General features: G+C 43.3%; 1 protein-coding gene across 1 annotated transcript in view; it reads right to left on the reverse strand.

The window, feature by feature from the left end:
* Window positions 1-1,587: 1,587 nt before the first annotated feature.
* Window positions 1,588-23,788, reverse strand: part of Pdk1 (pyruvate dehydrogenase kinase 1) — a 31,727-nt gene continuing 9,526 nt past the window's right edge. The window contains exons 4-11 of the mRNA XM_021186521.3: window positions 22,388-22,572; window positions 22,068-22,157; window positions 19,920-19,997; window positions 18,336-18,412; window positions 16,747-16,845; window positions 9,588-9,698; window positions 7,625-7,738; window positions 1,588-5,441 (exon numbers count right to left, since the gene is read on the reverse strand). Coding sequence (XP_021042180.1) covers window positions 5,301-5,441; window positions 7,625-7,738; window positions 9,588-9,698; window positions 16,747-16,845; window positions 18,336-18,412; window positions 19,920-19,997; window positions 22,068-22,157; window positions 22,388-22,572 — 895 coding nt within the window. The 3' untranslated portion in view covers window positions 1,588-5,300. The remainder of the gene's footprint in view (window positions 5,442-7,624; window positions 7,739-9,587; window positions 9,699-16,746; window positions 16,846-18,335; window positions 18,413-19,919; window positions 19,998-22,067; window positions 22,158-22,387; window positions 22,573-23,788) is intronic.

Genomic DNA, 23,788 nt, shown 5'->3' on the forward strand with positions numbered 1-23,788 from the left:
CCCCTCCCCATGATTAAGTTCTAAGAGAGAAGTCTTTGCACCCGTCACCTTCCGGACAGTGTGGGTAAATGACTGCGTGCCAGCACACCTGGCTCCTGCTTCCTGTCATTAACCTCTTAACATTACATCCCTGTCGTTCCAGCAGTAGACATTAGGCCTGCTTTGTCTAGTTGGCTTCCTACTGAGCACCATGCTCTCAGGAAATGTGACTAACCCTTGACTCATTTAGTCTGAAGTGTATGCTATTCAAGAAGGGACCCCCAAAATGTCCTCCTTTGAGTTACCAGAAAAATAGTTTTTAGGCCTACATTCCCACCCAATGAGTGCTTGCTTCCTCTGTACTTTTAACCATCTTCACAGAGCTGTTGGCTAGTCTTCTCATCTTCTTCGTATTTAATCTTTTCCCTGCCTTTGCTCATGTTGATGACTACCACCGCTTGCTCTGCCTCCTGACCCATTTTAATGTATCACGGAGAATGGGCAGTGCTAGTAAATGCATCATCGTTACACACTTGGTAGACATAACTGCCTATCACAGACAAAGTATTGAGGGAGCTATGGAGATTTGACCAGTTCATATTAAAATAATTATTTTTATGCTGTAATAGGAAAAACCTGCCTGCCTGCCTTTTCCATTCTATTTCAGATATAGTATAGTGCAGCCTCCACTTTTAAAATAAACTAGTAATTTCATACTGTACTGTAGTTGCATAGGGCAGGATAGCTGCTATGTGTTTACCATTCTTCTACAGGCTGTGGTGGCATGACACACTAGAGCACCCTTTACAGGGCACCTAGCACAAAGCCATACAGCCATAGAGAACGCTGTAGCTTTCTACGTTTGAGTCTAATATAAACTGTACTGCTCATATGCAATTTTTAAAAGAACTTTTCGACATTTTAAAACTTTCTAACAAAAAAAAAAAAAAAAAAAAGCCGGGCGTGGTGGTGCACACCTTTAATCCCAGCACTTGGGAGGCAGAGGCAGGCGGATTTCTGAGTTCGAGGCCAGTCTGGTCTACAGAGTGAGTTCCAGGACAGCCAAGGCTACACAGAGAAACCCTGTATCGAAAAACCAAAAAGAAAAAAAGAACTTTCTGATAAGCAAGTGGCAATATTTTGGTCACAGCTATAAATCTCATCCACTGTTCTCTATGACAACTGGAGGGACTTCCAGAATCTCAGAAAATAACTACTGAATTTCTCTTACTAGGAAAATTTTGCTCAAAAATCTGTAACTTAACGAAGTAAAAAGACAGTTGTAACTATTCACCGATAGGTGATAGGATCTAAAATATCTCAAATGGACCCCAAACTCCTTGTATAGCCAAGGATGACCTTGAACTTTTGAACTTCTGATCTTCCTGCTTCCAGCTTCTCTGTAACCCAGAGATTTCAGGCTCCTGCCCCTGGATTAGCAACATACACCACCATGCTTGGTTTACGTGGTGCTAGGGTATAAAGCCGCCTTTATCCCTAGCTGAGTCAAAGCTTTTGGAAGCCAACAAAATAGGCACTCTTGTCTTCCTACTAAAGTCTACGATTAAAATGTGCTACAGAAATACGAAGACTACAGGCAAAGAAAAGTGGACAGCACACTGTTTAATTCTTTGCAAACACAAAAGGTAGAACAAGTGATACAGTCATTTAAGAATGCCAGGATTGTGTAAAATAGGAATGCATTCAGTTTTCCTTCACAAAGCATTAATTCTAATTTTTTTTATAGGGTCTTGGGTTTGACTGAGAGAAAAATTAATAGTATTGAGAACACAAGTTAATCGGATATAATGAAAAGTTCCTTCAGTAAAAACCACCAAACCTAATCCTGGCCACCTCTCCTTTCAAGCTTTGTACTTCTTTGTAAACCTGATGACATAAACTTAAGAGAAGTTTGCTGGCTGGGGTCCCTCTCTAATTAGCCACTCACTGAGATTCACAGAACCACACAACTCTTTCCTCCTCTGTAGTTGTTTTGGACCTCATTGATTTAAAAAAAAAAAAATACAGCACACAGGGTCCATACATGTAGCCTTGGCTAACCTGAAACTCCCTATGTTGACCAGGTTGGCTCAAGCTCAGAGATCTACTGACATGGTGTGCCGTCATGCCGCTGTAACGGTGAAAGGCAGGAGTGGTGGACCCACGCTATCAACGAGCAATAGGACATACTCTGTCTTCACTCAAGGAGATTCCACCAGTATTGAGTAGAAGGCAGTGCAGGCTACACTAAGCCCTTCCCTACTGCTATTTCTACTGTGGAAAATGGCTTGATTTACTTACACAGCTCTTCAAAATTATCCACCAGTTCTCCAGCACATGTCAATCATTGGCAGTATATTAGGAAAGGGAAACCTCGGATAACTCAAACCACACGAACTCTACCTGCTTTGCCCACTAGGCTATCCACAGTGCAAGCCTGCCTGAAGCACCGCTAGGAGATGGTTAAGAGAGTGCAAGACCTGGCTACAGTCATTAGTGTGGTGTGTGTAGGGGATGCGCATATGCACAGTGCCCATGTGGAGAACCACAGATAACTCACAGGGTGGTTGGTTCTTTCTCTAATTCCACCATTCCTGCTGAGGAAAGATCTCCAACCCTAACCCTAACCCAGGCTTGACGGTCATGCTTTTACCCACTGAGCTAGTGCTGGCAACTAGTTACAATTCGTTGAACCTGTACAGATATTGAGCCTTGATGATGAAACAGACTGCTGTCTAAAGGACACGATATATTTCTAAGATCCTTAAGTGGCTCAAATTATTTTTATAAAAGCTGATCCATCTTTTCAGTTTACAGTCACCCCGAAAATGCACCACGCTGCAGTAGAATTCTGCTTCTATGTCTTCATGTAGAAATCTCAGTGTAAGACACTGACCATTACTAAATGTAAAGGCATCAAAACCAGCCAGCATTCAGAATGACAGTGTGAAATAGTCTTTTGTTTTGTTTTGTGAGACAGGGTTTCTCTGTATAGCCCTGGCTGTCCTGGAACTCACTCTGTAGACCAGGCTGGCCTAGAAAATTCGCCTGCCTCTGCCTCCCAAGTGCTGGGATTAAAGGCGTGCGCCACCCCTGCCTGGCCAAATATTCTTACAATCCTTTCCTACAATACACCGGCACACTCACTAACTGCTCAGGTTATAAAAATCACTTGCTGTCTATTCCCCAAACATCAACTCTATTTTCATACCTATACCACATAAAACTATTGCTGGCAGACAAAATTGCTCACCTTAAGAATCTACAAACCTTCCAGGTGTCTTTAAAAGTAAGACCCTAGAGCATTGTCACATTGTTTCCATCCATTACCATTACAACAGAGCAAAAAGGTGCTACACCTTAAAAAGAAACTAAAGTAAAATAATTTTACTTCTTGTCTGAAAACATTTCTTAGCTCTTAAGCAGAGAGGGGGGTAATTTTTTTAATTCCTTGGAGAGGGCAAAGTATTTCACAAGTAAAAATAGTACGTTTATTGACAGTTGTACAAAAGATTCCAAAATATTTCATCATTGCAGTGAAGTGTAATTCAAAGCTAGTAAATGCAGTACACTGAATAAATGTCACTCAGGAGCATAATCTATTATGTCTTACAAAGTCCTCCATTAGAAACAGCAGGTATAAGGGGTATATTTTCCAACATTTTGGTAGTATTAGCTAAAAACCCTGGGCCAATAGGACCTGAGTTTCAGGCCCCTCACCTCTCACGTAAGGATCTGGGCTGACCACCCTGGAGCATGCCCAGGCTGCATGTTCCTATCACGGGCACCAAAGTTCTATTTTGTGCCATGTCACATGATTTGGCTTTTGTATTACAGATGTATGTATCTGTGGGACACAGAGTGAAGACTGGATAAATCCTGTCAAGAGTGACATGTTTTAACTCCCTACATTTTCCAAACCAAACCCCCAAGTCCCTCTAGGCAAGTGGCAAAGCATGTTTTCCAAGTACTCCCCCATCACCTAGTAGAGGAGGTTAAAAATATCCCAGACAGTGGAGAGTGATCAGCAGAGACAGCTCGGGCTGGGGCGCCAACTCTGTGTGACTCTGGGTCACTGAGAGAGAATCCAGGGGTCATTACCTGCTCCATAGGTTTGTATTTTAACACAAATAACATCAATACTTCCAAGCATTTGTTGCAGACTTTAAATCACCACCTAGCTGCAAATGAATTCTGTAATCAATATAAGCTGACTTTTCTTTGATTTAAAAAAAAAATTTGGATATTTTAGAAAAATACATGTTCTTAGTCACCACTGAAAACCAAGGTGGCTGAGCCTTTGGTCACCTGACCTCTCGCTGTCACCCTGGCCTTCCTGCTAATGCTTTAGATTGCACCAGGCTTGAGATTCAGAGTATGTCCCCTAATGTGTAGCAACCCGACAAGCTTCCCAATCCAGTCTGTCACTCTGGCAACAGCAGTAGTCACGATTCACTCCCAAATATAGATCCAGCCAGGCCAGCCATGAGCCTCACCTGGTCCCTGGCCTTCAGCCTCTGGATACCTGGGTGGGACCCAGAGAATCTCACACTCATCAAAAGCTCCATCAGATCACCTCAGCAGTCAGTCAGCTCGGCCTGGGCCACTTGGTGCTTCCCAAACAGTTTATTCTCTGCTGCTATTTGGCTTGTTTTGGGACTTATAAGCCAGATATGGTGGCACACCCTTCTCATTCCAGCGCTCAGGACACCAAGGGCATTGTAAGCTCAAGGTCAGCTGGGGCTACACAGTGATACTTTGTTTTTAAAGAAAATCCCTTGTGCTGACTGTAAACTCGATAATCATGCTCTGGACTTAGCTCCATGGGGAACCAGTCATTACAATCCACTGCAATAAAATGATGCCATGATCAATTAACTTCAGCACTCTGACAACCGGTGTGGGTTCTAACGGATCACTGTGTTGTTCTTCGTGGGAGATCACCTGACTAGGCGTCACCACTCACAGATGACACAACTCCAAAAGCAGAGAGGCCGCTAGCCAGCTACTCCACATTCTTCAGATGCTTCTAGCAGACGTTAAGTGAAAACTTGAAAGAAATACTCAGCTTCCTACAGAAACCAGGAACTTCACACTCCATACCATACCAAGGGTAGTTGACCAAAATTATGTGTGTTCAAAACCACACCCAAGTAACCCAACACATCAGAATACAGTTGGCATAACCGATCCTTTAGGAGCTTCAGCAAACACTAATTGTGAAGATCACACGTGAAATATTTGGTACAGTGTGGTTCCAAATACATGTCTTCCAAATTTAGCAGAAACCACATGTGGATGTGCCAGGGTCCCGTGTGCGTTTAAGAGCTTCGGAATGTGGTCATGTCTTTCGGCTCTCGGCTGGGCACACACCAGTCGTCAGCCTCGTGGTTGGCTTTGTAATGCTTCCAGGCGGCTTTATTGTACACAGGGAGTCTCTCGACGGATTCTGTCGACAGAGCCTGGGGTTGAAAAGAAGTCAGACACTTCTGAGAGTTCATTATCTGAGATTATATACAGTGGCAAACAGCGACCACAAAGTAAACAGGGCTCTGCTGGCATCTCATCAACGAGTTACTAACCACACACCATCTTCAGGGTGGATACGTTAGGAACGCGCTATTTACTACAACTGGAGCACTGATAACACGGTAGTGGGGTTTGATGCTTCAGGTATCCACTAGCCAGCCTGGAAATGTCTACCCAAGCAGAACAGACATCTCTTGCAAAGTGCAAGCCCAGCCAGGAGTCAGCTACTACTACCTTAATATTCATACACAGATTTATTGAGAAGAAAGCCAATCTTTTTCACTATATAGTAATGTATTATAAAAACGTTACTATGCAGGAACGGAGATGGCTCGGTGGTTAAGAGCACTTGTTGTTGCACAGGACCTGGGTTCGGTTCCTGGCACACACATGGTGGCTCACCACTACCTGTGACTCCGAGCCAGAAAACCTTATGCCCTATTCTGACTTCCACACACACCAGGCAGACATGTAGTACAGAGACTCACATGTAAGCATAACACTTGTACACGTAAAATAATCTTCTGTAAAGATTAAAAACGGAACACACCAGTACTGGCATGGAAACACAGAGCTCGGTCTCAGCATCTCGAGGCTTTTCCGTGAACAGTGCTTGGTCCTTGTGTTTGGGGCCCAAACACAAGTTTGTTTTCAGTGCCCAGCACCCAGGCTGGAGCCTGAACACAGGGTCTTTCTTGTAAAGCAAGCACTGTATCGCTAAGCAATGCTGTTTTCTCCTCCTGCAGTAAGGGCAGTTTCGGTCCCTAACCATGGATTTCTGTTCCCCACACAACCCTCCATTCCCTGCTCTACAGCTTCCTGCAAATAATGGGACCCAGCGATAAACTATGCTTTCTGTTACTGTCTTCACAGTAGGAATTATCAGAACTTTGACAACAGGCCCCTGGTATTCCCCAAGATGATGTTGACAGGATGGAACTAGAAATTCCCTCCTGGTGATGCTGAATAAGGTCTGAAATTGGACAGGGTGTGATGACTCCATCATATCGCTTGAGTTCTGGTTTTTCCCAAATAGAAAAACTTACTACCTCCAAGCTCTGAGCAGTCTAAATACAGACCAAGATGCTACATTTACTGTTAAAATGATCGTGCTCATGTAGTCATACTTAAGTTCCTCACAATGACATATGAGGGGAAATAACGTGGCTATAAAGAATTTATTCTTTTCAGGCCAACTTTTTTCACAACATTTTCAAGCATAGCCTATAAAATAGGCACCATCTAGTGGCCAGAGCAAGAAACTGGAGTCAGCAAAGGCGTAACCAATTCTTTAATCATTACACTGATTTGTTTGAGTATGTGTGGCTCAGTGGGTAAAGATGCTTGCCATCAAGCCTAATGATCTGAATCTAATCTCCAAACCCACATGAGGAAAGGGAAGATCTAATTCTGGAAAGTTGTCTCATGACCATGACAAACTAACATTTTATTTTGAAAGAGCAGCTCGAGCCGGGCGTGGTGGTACACGCCTTTAATCCCAGCACTCGGGAGGCAGAGGCAGGTGGATTTCTGAGTTCGAGGCCAGCCAGGGCTATACAGAGAAACCCTGTCTTGAAAAACAAAAATAAATAAACAAATAAATAAATAAAACCAAACCACAAAACAAAACAGCTCGGTGACTGGTCATGTTTCACATTAAAACTAAACTTACTTCTTTTTTACAGTGCTGGAGTGAACCCAGGGTCTTTCTTGTACATTCAGGATTCTCTACTTCTTTCCCACTGCCCTCAACCATCAAAGTCGGTGCATTCCCATATCTCTATATTTATTAATAGCATGAGGTTTAACTAAAATCCCATTCCAGTTTTTCATTCTTATCTTTTCTTATCATTAAAAGAAGTTGGGTTAACAGGCTGAAGAGATGGCTTAGTGGCCCAAAGTATTGACTGCTCCTATAGAGAACCCAAGACTCGGTTCCCAGCACCTACCTACACAGTATCTCACAATTGTCTGTAACTCCAGTTCCAGGGATCTCATACCCAGCTCTGGCCTCTGAGGGCTCTTGGATACATACGGTACACATAAACTCACACACATACATATGCAAATTAGAAAACTTTTCAGTGCAATTAAATCAAGAATCCTTGGTTATTACCTTAATGTAGATAACCGCATCTGTCCCGTAGCCCTCTAAGGAATACAGCTTTAGGTCTCCCTGGAAGTACTGTGCATAGAGGCGTGATATGGGCAATCCGTAACCAAACCCAGCCTGTTCAACGAGAAAACAGTTCTGTTCAGAGTCCCACACACTGCAACACTTTTCTAACTAAGATAATGCCATGGAGTACTGCAAAGCCAACAACCTGTGCAGCGGACGGAGCCCGTAAAATGCAGTCATGCGGAAGGGTTAAGCTGGAGTTTAGCTCAGCCCATCAGCTCAACAATTGTGGACCTAAAGCCTTTTATTCTGTCTATAAAATGATCTGTGGTAGTCTGAAGAAGGCATATTGCTTTTCTTCGCTGTCCTGCTCCAGGGTTCCCCCAATATAGCTTTCAGCAATTTCCTATAAAGCACACGGTTTCATTTAGGAGCAAGACTAGAAAATGTCTTGTTGCAGCTTTACAAACAATAGATAGGAATCTCAGGACTTCACACCATGGATTTCCAGCCTTTGTTCTGAACCTGGAAATAATCTGTGATAATTCACTTTCTTATTCTCCCTGACAGGTCACTTCCCTGCTCCAGAATCTTCAAAGCATTCCAGTACGCCCCTCCGCACCCACCCACCCGAGAGATTAAAAAGCCAAGCTTCTAGAAAGAGCTTCCAAGACAAGATCAGGTCTCTGCTGGCTGCTCTCCTGTCTGGTGGAGCCAATCTCCTTCCCTGACTTCCTTCAACACAGGACTTCTGTGTCCTCGTCCTGTCTCCAGTGTCTGGTCCTTCTTTACCTGAGTAAATTCTGCAGACACTTGAGGAAAGGTAAAAAATGGCTCCCATCAGCAAGCCATGCTTTTGTGGTATTGCTCACAGCACGGTGTTAGTGTTTATGCCAACAGAAGAGTCACTCACTAAGAACATGCATGGGCTCTGGCTTTTCCCTCCACTGATTATTTTTTATGTTGTTATTCATGTGTGTATGAGTGCAGGTATGTGCTTATCATGTTCTATGCATGGAGGGGAGGACCATTTCCAGGAGTTGGCTTTGTCCTGCCACCATGGAATCTGGAGACCAAACGATGCTGTCGGCCTTTTCCCACAAAGCCATCACACTTGTACTAATTATTTTATATTCCAGTGTTTCTAGGTGCCTCTTCAAATCAACTACCCAATCTCCAACTTTCTCCATGCCCTAGGGCTGAGCTGCAACCAAAAACACTCAGACACTTACAGACTAAATAAATACATACATACATACAATTTAAAAAATATATTTAAAAAAATAGGCATTGTGGCATTGCCTTTAATCCCAGGGCACTGGAGGCAACAGCAGGTGAACTGAAGAACAAAAATAAAGAGAAAGCAGACTTTCAGTTGTGTCTACCAATGAGGTCTTTCTAAGTACAAATGCTTGAGGGAAAACTCATGGCAAGTCAGCGATGACCGGTGACTAGTACAATCCATAGGCAGTCTTCGTACTGAAATAGACTGTACATATGGCTTGCCACAGGAAAGACCACCGTGATGTCGAGACCAAGAGTACCAGAGAAGCCTCAAACGATCGTCTGTCTTGTGCCTGTTTCAATTAAAAATAAACCCCAGGGCTCTTTAATTCAGGCTGAAGTATTTGTCTCTAAAGTTTTGAAGTGCTCTCTTACGCTCTTGCCTCTTGCCCCCTTGTTCCCACTCTCTCCCCAGTCCCTTTCCCCCTCTCTCCAAGTGGCCATGGCCAGCCTCTGCTTCTCTGCTCTCTCCTTCTCTCTGCCTTTCTCTGTCTCTACTACCCTCTTAACTCCCCTCCCCATGCCCTGAATAAACTCTATTCTATACTAAAAAAAAAAAAAAGTTTGGAAGCATTTTCCTTCCTTGCGAGCTCCTGTGAAATCAGCTTAACTGGTTTTGGGGAAGTCACATTCTGATGGTGGTTGACGGACACCACAGCCTTTCTCTGTCACATACCAGGGGCACCGCACGGGACGTTTCAACACGAGGCCGGGGTGCGGTTGAGTACATGTAGTTGAAGAGTCTGTCGATCTTCCTCAGTGGAACACCGCCTCCCCGGTCACTCATCTAAGAGGAAAAAGGACCAAACTGTAACCGGATCCCACACCTTGCAGAATCATGACAGCTACTTTGGGGTGAAGGCTGCTTTTGGAAATCCAAGCTGCAAATTTTAACACTGCCCTGAATGGTGTAGCTAACACAGAGTTAATCCTTCCTGGTGGACAATATGATAATCAGGATAAAATAAATAAAAAAAGCAAGGACACTCTACACAACAGTACCACCTCCTAAGTTTATCCTAAAAAAAAAAACTAAAGCAGGCAAAGTACACATGAGAATATCCATCATGGTTTTAAGAAAAACCAGAGAGTAGCCTACACGGGGACCACATAAAGTGCATTCTAAAACAGAATACTATGTAGCCATTTAAAATGTGACGTAGAACACTCTTGGGTATTAGCAAGAGAGAGGTCTACAAAAAAATAGACAATAAAGAACAAGTTAGAAACACTCACAATTCTAACTTTGTAAATATATTATAAGAAAGAAGTGTGAAATGGGCTGGGGAGATGGCTTTGCAGTTAAAAACAGACTGCTCTTCCAGAGGTCTGGGTTTGGTTCCTAGCTCCTACTTGGTGGCTCAAGACTAACAGTAACTTCAGTTCTAAGGGGTCCGACACCTACTTCTGGCCTCCGAGGGCACTGCACCCATGTGTAACCCATAGACTCATACAGATAAACTAAAATAGATCTCTCTTGTTAAGGAATTCGGTGTGGTGCTACACACCTACAACCTCAGCATACAGGAGGCCAAGGCAGGAAGATTGCCATGATTAGAGACTAGCTTGTGCTATAATGTAATATCCTGTCTCAATAAAACAAAACTAAGGGCCATGAGATTGCCCAAATGGTAAAGGTACTTGCCACCGAGCCTAAGACCTGATCAATCCCAGGGTGCACATGGAGGGATGAGTGTCACCCTGCTCTACCTCTGACCTCCACACCTGTGCTGGACACACACAGACACAACAAATAAATGCAACTTTGCAACACAGAAGAATTCCAGACAACCTTCTAGTGAGTTAAAGGACACACATTTTTCCTATTCTGTCATTTTTCAAGTCACAAGTAACCACACGGTAGACTGAATTAGTAATGAACTTACCCATTATATTTACTGTTTTCCTTTATAATTAGCATAGACAACTTTCCTAACCTCTATTCTAATTTGCTATAGATACTTCTTCTGTCACAAGACCTAAGTCGATGTTATTAATAAATATGATGTTAGTATACACATACAATAACATGTACAAAAAAGTTATAATGTAAATGGCTTATAGTTGAGTTTTCACATATTAAGATAATGTATACACACTAGAAGCATACTAAGAATTATACAGCTATTTTTGTTTCCTCTAGTGTATGAGGAACTAGACCAAATCCTCCCACACTCTAGAAGCTACACTCAGACCCTATTGTGATTTTCAAGTTAAAAAGGTTGCCTTGAGATATCATTTGAAGCTCTGCCTCTCATATAGCTAGAACTAAGTAATTACAGTATCCAAGTATGTAAGGACTTTATAAAGAACCTGTGTTTAGAATTATGCTTAAAACTGCTCTTAGCTGTGAATTCAAAGGCCTGCGAAATGATTTATTTTAGTGCAATAACTAAACAGCTCTGGGGTGAGTAGTTGCAGGGCTAATTCAATGTTTGCCTGCACTTCCCCAGTAAGAAGTGCGGGTGCCGCACGCCTTTAATCCCAGCACTTGGGAGGCAGAGGCAGGTGGATTTCTGAGTTCGAGGCCAGCCTGGTCTACAGAGTGAGTTCCAAGACAACCAGGGCTACACAGAGAAACCCTGTCTCCAGAAAAAAAAAAAAAAAAAAAAAAAAGTGCGGGTGCCCTAAGAACCCTAAGTGAGTGGTATATCACAATAGACTTTGGAATAAAGGAGGGAGGGGTGCTAAAGAGATGACTCAGAGGTTAAGAGCACCTGTTGCTCTTGCAGAGGACCCAGGTTCAGTTCCCAGCACCCACATGGTGGCTTCACAACCATTCACACTCAAATTTCAGAGGATCTGATACCCTCTTCTTACACCCATGGACACCAGGCATGCATGTAGTATACAGATATACGTGCAGGCACAACATTCACGCACATAAAATGAATCTAAAAGCAGAGTACTACTACTAACAATCCCAGAGCTTCTGAGGCAAGATGGAGGCAGAGGCAGGACTGCAGGCCAGCTAGCTTGGCTCACCCAGTAGCAAAAACAAAGAGACTCTGCCTCAAACAAGGTATAAGGTAAAGACTGACATCCAAAGTTGTCCTCAGACCTCCAAATGAGCATACCTACACACACACACACACACACACACACACACACACACACACACACACACAAACCTCCCCTCCCCAGCCTGAAACCTGTTTGCTCAGGTTTCAGTGTTAAGAGAGCATTGGGGTGGAGCTTGCCGCCCTATCGTCCTACCACTCCCACTGCCTGCCTCCTAGCTGTTCCGGAGCCATCACGTGCTCACCTGCAACCTTACCCCAAGATGATTTGGCGGGAATCGGGCCCCTTCCCCTCCTTCATAACTCGGTGCACGAATTAGTAAACTGGAGCTTTGATCAGAATTTTGTCTTAGCTTCGTATTTCTCTCGTCTGCCTAGCTCCCTCTTCTCTTCCAGATTCCAGGATGTCTTCCCACAACAGAACCCAGACATGTGAGCCGCAGGCTGGACACAACACATACACACACACACACACACACACACACACAAACACATTTCCTAATTTTCTTTACTTAACCTTCTGGCAACAGACTAGCTTTCTAGCCATACAACTATGTGGCATGTGCAGAACAAGAGGTGATTCCTGGCAGTCTGAAGAAAACATGGGGCTGTAAGAGGTGGCATGTCACTAGAGGTTGGCAGGCAATCTAGGTCAGGTGTCATGGCAAGATCTGATGAACAGCCTTTGCTTTGAAGTCAACATGATAATGGATGTAGTGGATTATATAAAATACTCAGGGCACTTTCTGAGACTGTTTTAAGAGATTACCAAAAGAGGGGTGATGGGAGGTGTGTATTAATACTCTCAGGCAACTACACTGAGAGAGTGTGAAAATGAAACAAGAGACTGACTGAGGCAAAGGTGAACCTGAGCCTGTGCCAAGGAAAGGTCCTGGAAGAGTTAAGTGCTGTCACAAGGAAGGCTGGGAAGCAGAGTGCCAGCTCACCTTCAGTGCACAAATCACTGCTCAAAGCATCTAGCCAAGAGCTGCCGCCACCATCCACAGCCCCTATCTGACCCTAGTCTTCCTGTTCTCCCAACACTGAGTCCCTGAGCCAATGCATGGGAATCCAGGCCCAGAGGAAAGAACCTTTCCTGACTGTTTTGTTGTTGTTAAATGAAGCTGGAGAGATGGCTTCACAGTTCAGAGCACTTGCTGCTCTTGCAGAAGACCTAGGCTTGGTTCCCAGCACCCACATGGTAGGTCACAATTTTCCACCATTCCAGTTCCAGGGGATCCAGCACCCTCTCTGAACTCTGTGGGTATCAGGCAGACATGATACATAAATATACATGCAAACAAAATACCAATGAGCATAAAATAAAATATACAACCTGAAAATGACTTTAGTTTGCATACTTCATACAACCCCTACAGCAAATGTGTCTAATTACTATATATTTATTTGTGCTTCACTCATTTGAATAAACACCAATTTAAAAAAGAAACCAGAAATTCAAAGGAGACAGTATAGGGAAAAGATGAAAATGGGAAATAAATAAACTGTAATTTCAAATAAATAAATAATTATAATTACTACCTTCAAAGTGACAAAAGAGAAAACCAGAACAGATTTTTATAAGGAATAATTTTTTAAAATTTCTTTAAAAACCTAAAAAAACAGGGCTGGAAAGATGGCTAAGAGGTTAAGAGCACTGACGGCTCTTCCAGAGGTCCTGAGTTCAATTCCCAGCAACCACATGGTGGCTCACAACCATCTGTAGTGGGATCAGATGCCCTATGCTGGTGTGTCTGAATACAGCTACAGTGTACTCATATACATAAAAATAAATCTTTTTTAAAAAAAATCTTAAAAACACTGGAAATAAAAATTCAGTCAAAGAGCTGAGAGTCTACAGTCAAAGAAAGGGCAAGTGAGAGGGCTCAGTGGATAAAGGTAGTTGCTGCCAAGCTTGCTGACCTGACTTTGACCCCTCCAACCCATACTGCTAGCAGCAGAAACTCATTCCCAAGGAAACTGGGATAATGGGTTAATCCTATCAACCTAATAGGATCTAGAGTCACCTAGAAGATAGTCTCTGGGCCTGTCTGGGGGAGCTATCCATATACGTTACATGTAGTCTTGCCATGGGGTGGGGGTGGAGGGGAGGGATTATCTAGATTAGGCTCCTTCTAGTTACCCTGTGGCAAATATCTAGATTAGATTATTTCTGGCAAAGCCGATGAGGGATTATCTTTATTAGGATAATTGAGGTGCAAAATCCATGCTAAAAGTGGCTGGTAACACCCCTTGATCTTGGACTCCTCTGCCAAAGAGAAGGCTACCTGAACCCCAGGATCACGGCTATTTCCTGACTCTGGACACAAGGCAGGGAGCTGCCTGGATTCCTTCCCCAGCATGTTGCGCTGTTCCCTTTCACTATGAGCCAAAACAAATCCCTTCTCCTTCAAGCTGCTTTTCCCAGGGGGAACAGGAGAAGCAAGAAGAGAAGAAAATAAGACAAATGAGTCCAGAGGTCCCAGAGAAAAAGAAAGGTCCACAGTAACTTCACAGTGAATTCCAGAACACAAACCGGAAAAAGATCTAAGCACTTCAGTTAAAAAACAAACCAAACCAAAAGCAGACAGCCAAAACCAATGTTACAGAGGTAGAGGAAAGGAAGAGCAACTGCAGAAACCCTGAACCTCTGGCTGTTCTCAGAAGGACAACCTGAATGTCACCTGCCAAGGGAGCCAAGAGCAGACGACTCCTCGCTCATTCATCCAACATAGCACCAAGAAAAAGATAAAAAAAACTTTGTTAGAACTCCTGAAAATGAACCAACTGAGAGGTACCTGTTCATGAGAGTACTGAACAGTACTCTGTGTGGTTCTGGCTCATTCCCATCTCAGTCTTGCTCTCAGCCCCTGCCAGTGACAGACAGTAGTAGGCACCAACAGTCACTCAGAAGGCTTGCATCTCCTGAGTTTGAGTTCCACATCACCCTACCACTATTAAGTCTGAAGCAATCAGAAGTGATGGGATACTATTTTTAAAAAAAGATTTTTAAAATTTTTTGTTTTATGTTTACTGGTGTTTTGCCTGCATGTGTATTTGTGTGAGAGTGTCAGATCCCCTGGAACTGGAGTTATATAGACAGTTGTGAGCTGGGAATTGAACCCTGGTCCTCTGTAAGAACAGTGTGACGGTTTGAATATGCTTGGCCCGTGAGAACTGCCACTATTAGGAGGTGTGGCCCTGTTGGAGGAAGTATGCCACTGTGTAGGCTGGCTCTGAAGTTCTATGCTCTAGCTCCATTTGTGTGGAAGAGGCCCTCCTCCTGGGTGCCTTTGGATATAGAACTCTTGGCTCACCCAGCATCAAGTAAGTCAGCCTGCATGCTGCCATACTTCCCAACATGATGATAATGGACTAAACCTCTAAACTGTAAGCCAGCGCCGATTAAATAATTGTCTTTATAAGAGTTGCCCTGGTCATAGTGTCTTTTCAGAGCAATAAAACCCAAACTAAGACAAGCAGCCAGTGCTTTTAGCCTCTGAGCCATCTCTCCAGACCCATGGATTACTTTGAGGGCTGCAAGGACATGGACAAACTAAAGAAAATAACAGGCTAACTGAAGGGATAAGCTCAACCCTGGGTGGGGATGTGGAAGGCTGTACTCTAAGGGTTATGCTCCAACTCAGAAAAGCCCCCAGAAAGCCCTAAGCTCTCAACCCTACCTGACTGAAAACAGGCTACACCCTACCCTAAGTTAGTCCATGTTGTGGAAAATAATGGCTTTTCAGAGAGACTATTTTAAGGATAGCGGGTGAATGGCAACTAGGTAGACGTATAAATGAGATCTGTCTGGCACCACCCACATAGCAATCACACTGATAATGATTTATTCCTGACAACAGAAAGGGTGCCACCCTGTACAACTATCAGACTGAACTAAACTATAAAGGCACGTGTATTAAAACCTTATTGGGGGAACTAAGAACTTATTACACATTAAAACTCACTGAAACTGACCAGAGACAGTAGCACCAGGTGCCTACAGAACTCGGAGAGCATTTTTTGCAGCCTACAATTAATTCCATGTATGAAACCAAGACTGAAAAAAGGAGGAGGGCAAGTGCTTGGGGCTGGGCCGGGAAGAGATGGGTCCACTGCTACCTTTGAGAGAGCTAATGCCTCTGCGACCATCTCGGAGAGCCAGTGAGTGTAAAACCTTCATGCCAGAACACCCCTCAGAAGTTCAGTACAGAACAGCAAGACAAGCAGTGAGCAGCACACATACGTGGCCAAAAAAGACAGCTGAGTTGTATGTTCTATATGTATATTCTATATTCTATACCTGATTACTTACAAAGAGGCACGTGTAGTCTAAGCAAGGACATGGTATCACAGTGGTTACATGGGAAGACCGAGCAGTGGGTCTGAGGGTCTGCAGCTTTTGCAGCTTTTACTCTCCGTGTGACCCGGAGCTCCTCACGGACCCTCAGTTCCCACAAGTCGCCTGCGCTCCTAAGAGGCCCTGCTGAAAACAGAACCGAGCAAACACAACAAGGGGCTGAAACCACAGTAAGATTAACATCCTCCATCACACAGGACTCGCCCAAATACTTAAGCTTTTCACTGATCAAAGTCTGCCTCCAGTGTTCCTTCAACCTGAATCATCTGGATTAAGGACCAGAATAGAAACAGACTCGAGAGATAATTCTACAATTTGTCAGATAAACAAGGCAAAGTGCTTATTATCTAGTTGACTGAAATCCTTTCCCTTGAGAATAAATTATACATTACAGACGTTAGACATATTATATCATTTTTATGTGCCTACACATCCATTTCTCTTATCGAGATTACCTTCACAGTCAGGTCCTCCTCACCCAGTGTGACGTGAACCTGAATCGGGGGATAAACGCCTTTGTCCGCGTGGTGCTCCATGGTCGCTCTCATTGCATTCTGAAATATATTAGGATTATATTAAAGTATAGGTTTTTTTAAAGCAACTACTTATAATTTTGAAACATATATACATTACATGACTTTTAAGTTTCCTTTCTCGTTGGTTTGAAATTAAAAGTATTTATACATAAAATGGTTTGACTAGCTTCTAAAAGGTATGAGGCCTGCACTGCCTAAGCATGGGAGGCCTGCACTGCCTAAGCATGGGCTAGTGACAGGACCTGTGACACTGGAGTAGAAACAATAAGGCCAGAGGAAGCTGGGACTGGATGTGGAACTGAGAGCGCCCCCTGGCCACTAAGGACTGAGCCGACCTGAGGAGAGGAGGCTACACTTATTTTCCCTAGTTCAAAACTAGGTTCCAGACCAAAGCCACTGTCACGGGCATTAGATAAATATGTCACAGCTTAACATAAAGTTTTAAGTATTACAGGGTAGAATCTTTACCTGACTGAAATTTCAAGGGGGAAAAAAAAGTTCAAACACGTTAGGGGCCAACTGCTTTTTAGCTACTTAAAGATTATATGTAGGTGCAAAGCAAAGCGGCTACTTCCACCCTTACTTCCTTAGTTCCCTGCGTTGTATATGCTGTTCTGTATTTTCTTCTCCTTCTGGATTTTGAGCCCGGGCCTTGCTATGCAGCTCAGGGTGGCTTACTGCCTCCACTTCAAAGGTACTGACTGGGCTTACAGTCACAGGGTGTGCCATACAGCCGGCCGGCCTACTGTTACTTTGCACTAGCCTACAGAAGCCAGCTCTCTATCTTCTGCTCTGCTGCTGGCTGGAGCCTGAGAGGCTAAGCAGGCGACGACAGCAGAGACTGCTGATCTAGGACAGTCATTTTCAACTGCGGGAACCTCCACACTTATCAACCACTCTGTCTCGACTAGCAAGTGCCCCAGTGGAAGGGAGGGCGACTCTCAACACACCCAGCATGCTTTTTACTGAGTTTCCCAAATATGTTATAAACAGCAAATAGTTCTCTAAGTCTAGTATCAACAACTTCCTAAGAGAAAAACAAAAACAAAGGCATGTAAGGGAGACTGGCTCAGGGGTAGAAGACTGGGAAATATAATTGTACATATCCCGGTTCATGATAAAACAAATATAAACTTACTAAGCACCTGTAGCATGCTCTGTTATAATGGCCACTTAATACATCTTTTCCAATCTTCACACATTTCCCAAGAAAGAATTACCCTAGCTTCAAAGAGGACTGAGGTTCAGAGCGGTTGATTCATTTGCCCACGGTTATATACTAATAAACAAGAGAATCGTTATTTAACTCCAGGTCTTTCTGGCTCCCTGATCTGTATGGAGGCACCCATCTGTATAGACAAAGAGCTCACTTCCAGCACAGTGGGATAATACTCACAGAAAATGGCATATCATCATGGAATAGAAGCCCAAAGGAATATGGTTTTCAGAGCAGATCCCTACACTCAGGGAAGGACTAGTAAATGTTATGCAATACTATTTTTACAAACCTTGAACAGTTCAAACACCATGTGATAGAGATGGGATGGTACATAAACCACTTGTATTGTCTGTCCTGGTGATTTCGCTACAGAGCAGAAGAGAAACATATGAAAGTACAGAGAGATGTGCTCAAAGCATTCGTAAGAATAACCCTGTGGAGTGACGTGGAGTGAACATTAGCAACGGCAGGGTGGGGGGTGCTACGGGGGTGCTCGCACCCCACTTCTTCACTGTCTCAGAGTTTGAACCCTGTACTCACACTCACAGATGAGAGGAACGAGAGGTTACTCCTCACACTCTGGTGTAAGATGCTAGCCACCCATCCTCCCGTGCTCCTGTGCTCCTCTAGGACAGCAAGCCTTAAAAGAATTCCATCTTTGAGCCGGGCATGGTGGCACACGCCTTTAATCCCAGCACTCGGGAGGCAGAGGCAGGCGGATTTCTGAGTTCGAGGCCAGCCTGGTCTACAAAGTGAGCTCCAGGACAGCCAGAGCTATAAAGAGAAACCCTGTCTTGAAAAACCAAAAAAAAAAAAAAAAAAAAAAAAAAAAAAGAATTCCATCTTTGGGTCAGATTGTACTTCCCAAGATGGACATCTTAGAAAAAAAAAGTCTCACCTGGGTAGAACACTGTCTATTTTATTTCGGACATTTCTATGGATATAACACTGGATTTAAAAAAAAAAAAAAAGAAGAAGAAGAAAAAAAACCAAGCCCTAGCATCATTTCCCAGGAGGTATGTATAACACAGACTTCTGGGAGGACAAAGCGGTAAGAAGCCACATTTTCAAAGTACTTCGACCAATACACAACTGGACTGTAATTCAAGCAGCAAACCAAACTCTCCTCTGAAAATGGAATCATTAATTGGCTGATCTTGCCACTGCCCCACACAGCAGTGTCCTAGACTCTCACCTGTGGCGTGGGACTCTTACTGACTGGGTGGTACCATCAGAAGAAACACAAGCCACGCTACCCCGGCTAGGTAAGTACCCACTGCTCATATTCAGAGGTTCAGAATGTGGCTTAGCTCAAGCCTATTAAAACATAGTTTTCCCCATCACTTCTCAAAGGATTATCTTAACCTGGGAGAGGTTTTCCTTCTCAAATGGCCATTATCAGTCTTTATCCAAAACTCTGAACCCTTTCTCCAAAAGGCAGGGAGGAGACCATGAGAGCTGCTCAGACAGGTGAGCGCCTCCTCTGTCTTTCACATGCCCAGCCTTCTGCCTTCAACAATAAAAACCGACTTACAATTCAGGAAGTAGAAAAAAGATAAACTTTGCTATGAGCTGTATACAAAAATTAAAAAGATTTTTTTTATATTTTTTTCTGTCTCTGAAGAAAATAGCAAAGAATTAAAATTATCAGTTAAAAAAAAATAAAGAGAGCCAAAACAAAACAGCAAAATGTTCTACCGAGGAATCAAACTAAACAATAAGTGTGGTTGTGTGCTGCACACATGACCCTGCTGCCTTCACATTTGGTGACAGAGTTGATGGAAGAGCCCCTTTACTGTTCAAGCAAATCTCAGCTCGCTCCTTGCCCGGCAGAAAACCCGTTACTTGGACTGGCGCCCCCAGGCTGGCTTACCATTTAGTTCTTCAAGTTCAAGTTCAGGAGAGTTAACATAATACAAATCACAAAGGCGCCTAGCGTTCTCATAGCCATCTAGTGTGAAGCAAACAAAACAGAGGAGCATTAAAGAAATGTACTTCTGTGTTGCCCAACAAGAGGCCAACAGTACCGACAAATGAAAACTTACAGCTCTCAGCAGAAGAAAACATACCTCAACAATCTTAGTGAGGGAAGGTCTGAGCCGTAACAGAATAATGACAGAAAGGGCCACAGACACTTAAAAAATGCCAGCATGGAGAAACAGGCCACAAACACAGGAAAAGAAACAGCAGGCTAAAGAGATTATTATATGCATTAAATATATATTTGCATATATATTTGTCTTTGAGACATCTCAGAAAGATGGTCAGGGTTCCAGAAGTCTATTTTTTTTTTCTTTTTGGAAACACTGAAAATTTAAATGCCTAAAATGTTTTTAATTGTAGGATTTGTTGCTGTTGTTGCTGTTGTTGTTGTTGCTGTAACAGTCTTACTCTGTAACCACAGCTGGTCTGACCTGGAATTCTCTAGCTGGTCCTGAACTCTCTCGCCTCTCTACCTCTTGAGTGCTAGATCAAGGACGTGCACCACCATGCCTGGCAATTCTAAGATTCTTGCCTTCTACTAGCCAAAATCACTATGTATCTACTCAGGCTCACTAGGGCACTGTGAGTAACAGGAAGGGAAAATGAGAACCTAAGTGAACATTACAAGAAGGATAGGGGGCTAGCACTCTGTTACATTCTAACAAGCCACTCAAAAATGTGGGCTAGGTCCACAGGGCTATGAGTTTATAGCAAAATGTGTGGAGCTCTCCATCTTTTAAAAACAAAAAACCACAGTGGTTGGAGAGATGCTACAACACAGGCTGCTAGCTGGGCATGGGAGTTCATGCTTTTAAAACCACCACTCAGGACACAGGCAAGTGGTCTACATAGCATCTTCCAGGACAGTCAGAGACACACAGAAAAACACTGCCTCATGGAAAAGCAACAAAACCCAGCACAGGCTGCTTCAACAGAGGACCTGGGTTCAAGTCTCAGTATCCACATGGTGGCTCACAACCATCTGTCATTACAGTTCCAGAAGATCCCACCCTTTCTTCTATCCTCCGAGAGCACCAGGCATGCATGATGTGCAGACATAAATGTAGGCAAAACACCTATATACTTAAAATGTTTTTAAAAATTAAAAAAAAAACAAAAACTGTAAAACAACTTATACATAGATGTGCATGATATATCAATAAATAATGCTTGAAGCCAGGCGATGGTGGCGCACGCCTTTAATCCCAGCACTCGGGAGGCAGAGGCAGGCGGATTTCTGAGTTCAAGGCCAGCCTGGTCTACAAAGTGAGTTCCAGGACAGCCAGGGCTACACAGAGAAACCCTGTCTCAAAAAACCAAAATATATAAATAAATAAATAAATAAATAAATAAAAATAATGCTTGAAAAGAGCCAATCTGTGGTAGCACACATCTTTAATCCCAGCACTCAGGAGGCAGAGGTGGGTGGATCTTTGTGAGTTTAAGGCCAGCCTGGTCTATAGAGCCAAGGCTACACAGAGAAAATCCTGTCTGAAAAACAAAAACAAAAATGCTTGAAAAGATGCAAATTAAACTATTATGAATTTTCACTCTTCGAATTAGGAACTAGAAAGGACAGGCTCAGAACCTGAATATGTTACTGTATTTATTTACTGTGTATGTGTGTACTTCTCTGTGGATATATGCATGCCAAGGGGTATATATAGAGACCACAGGGACAACTTTCAATGGTTCTCTTCTTCCAACTCAGTGAGTTCTGGGGATCAAATTTAGGTTTTAAGTCTTCACACACTGAGCCATCTCAACAGCCCTTTTTTAGGGAGAATGGGGAAATTTTTGAGTTTTTCGAAGCAAAACGGTAAGCAAAACACTTACTAACATAGCAAACTTTACTATCAGAGAATTCTACCTGGAAGACACTCACCTTACATCCTGTATAATTAATGTCATGAAGCGACTTCCAAACCTAGCAGTTGCTCCTAACGTTTTTTCTCTCACGATACAGCAGGAGATCTACGGAAGGGAACCACGCTCAGCTCAGACCCCGCATCCTGCTACAAACGACAGCTGCACCTACCTTTAATGACCTCCACCACGTCGCAGTTTGGATTTATGCTTCCAATGTGTTTTCGATGAGATGGACTTCCTTTTCCACCAAACAATAAGGCTATCAAAAGCAAAGAACCAAACCAAGTAAACACATTTGCCTAACACCCCTTTCCAGATCTACATAGTACTCAACAGGAGAGTGGATATTTTCCTTAAGCGTAAAGAGGGTATTTTGCCTTCTTTGAAGAGCAGTAATGTTCACTCTAAAGGGACACTTTCTAGATAAATGTAAGGGCACTCGCTACACATATCAATTAGCTCTTCTTTCAACGTCCTCCGGACACTTACAGTGCTGGTTGAGTAGCATTCTAATTGAGATGCGACTCATGTAGAATCGATCCAAAAAGTACTGAACATTTTGGCTGGTGACAGGATCCACCCCGAAGCTCTCCTTGTATTCAGTCACACCCTGGGCCATGGTGGGAATGACATCATTGTGCCGGTTTCTGATCCTTATCACTGTGTCTGTGAATCTAAACAAACCTCTGGGTCAGAACAGCCAAATATTTTGACAAGTGACTTCAATACTAAGATACAAGCCGCAGCTACATAAAGCCTCCTTCAGAGAATGGAGAGCTGGCGAAGGCTCTCCCACACTTGTTTAAATTCATTTCAACTCGTGAGATACACAGAACCCACAAGGTACAAGAATCTCAAAAATAAGACTTACATAATTTTTGGATTCCTGTAACACTACATACTACTGTGAACAGTGTAAGGGTCCCCCTTATCCATTGTCACCCAAGCCACACTACAGTGCCAGGGTTTCCTGTATCCAGTAGTACCTATGCATCTGAGGCTCACTAATGAGGATGGCGTTCCAGAGACACACGGCTAAGAAAAGTTCCTTGTTTCTAGGGAAACACTCCCCAAGGAATCAAGCTGAGAAAGCCAAGAAAGTTGGCTGTGGATCTCCTCCCTAGAGTTCAGAGAAAAGAAACCACTTGGAATAGAAAATCGAAAAAGGAACTCTGGTTTCATCCCCCTGGATTTCTATCGTGCATGAGAAGGGGGGCAGTGGTGGCGCACACCTTTAATCTCGGCACTCAGGAGGCAGAGGCAGGGCATCTCTGAGCTTGAGGCCAGCCTGGTCTACAGAGTCCCAGGATAACCAGGGCTGCGCATGCAGACAAACCCTGTCTTGAAAAGCAAAAACAAAACCAAAACAGAAAACTAAACACAAAAACCAAAGTGGACGAGAAAAGGAAACTGTTGGATTAAAAGAGATTTTTCAAGTCGTACTGCCTTCTTGCTTTCGTCAATTTAAAGAGTAAGATAAAAGAAAGAAGTCTTAATTGTGATGCAACTAGTCACCAGGGCTCACACTTCTGAATGAGTGCTTTCCCGAGACACCAGCCTGAGTGCCATTAGCTCCAGTGATTTTCTCACTTTTGGAATTCTTAGTCGGGAATAAACTTCAAAACCAAGCTATTAAGACAAAATATAGGGCTGGTGAGATGGCTCAGTGGGTAAGAGCACCCGACTGCTCTTTCGAAGGTCCAGAGTTCAAATCCCAGCAACCACATGGTGGCTCACAACCATCTGTAACAAGATCTGGCGTCCTCTTCTGGAGTGTCTGAAGACAGCTACAGTGTACTTACATATAATAAATAAATAAATCTTTAAAAAAAAACAAAAAAAAAAAAGACAAAATATAATTTTTTTTTTCCGAAAACAACTGAAAATTCC

Source organism: Mus caroli, unplaced genomic scaffold (assembly GCF_978045245.1).
Source record: "Mus caroli unplaced genomic scaffold, Mus_caroli_1 scaffold_2, whole genome shotgun sequence".
Lineage (NCBI taxonomy): Eukaryota > Metazoa > Chordata > Mammalia > Rodentia > Muridae > Mus > Mus caroli.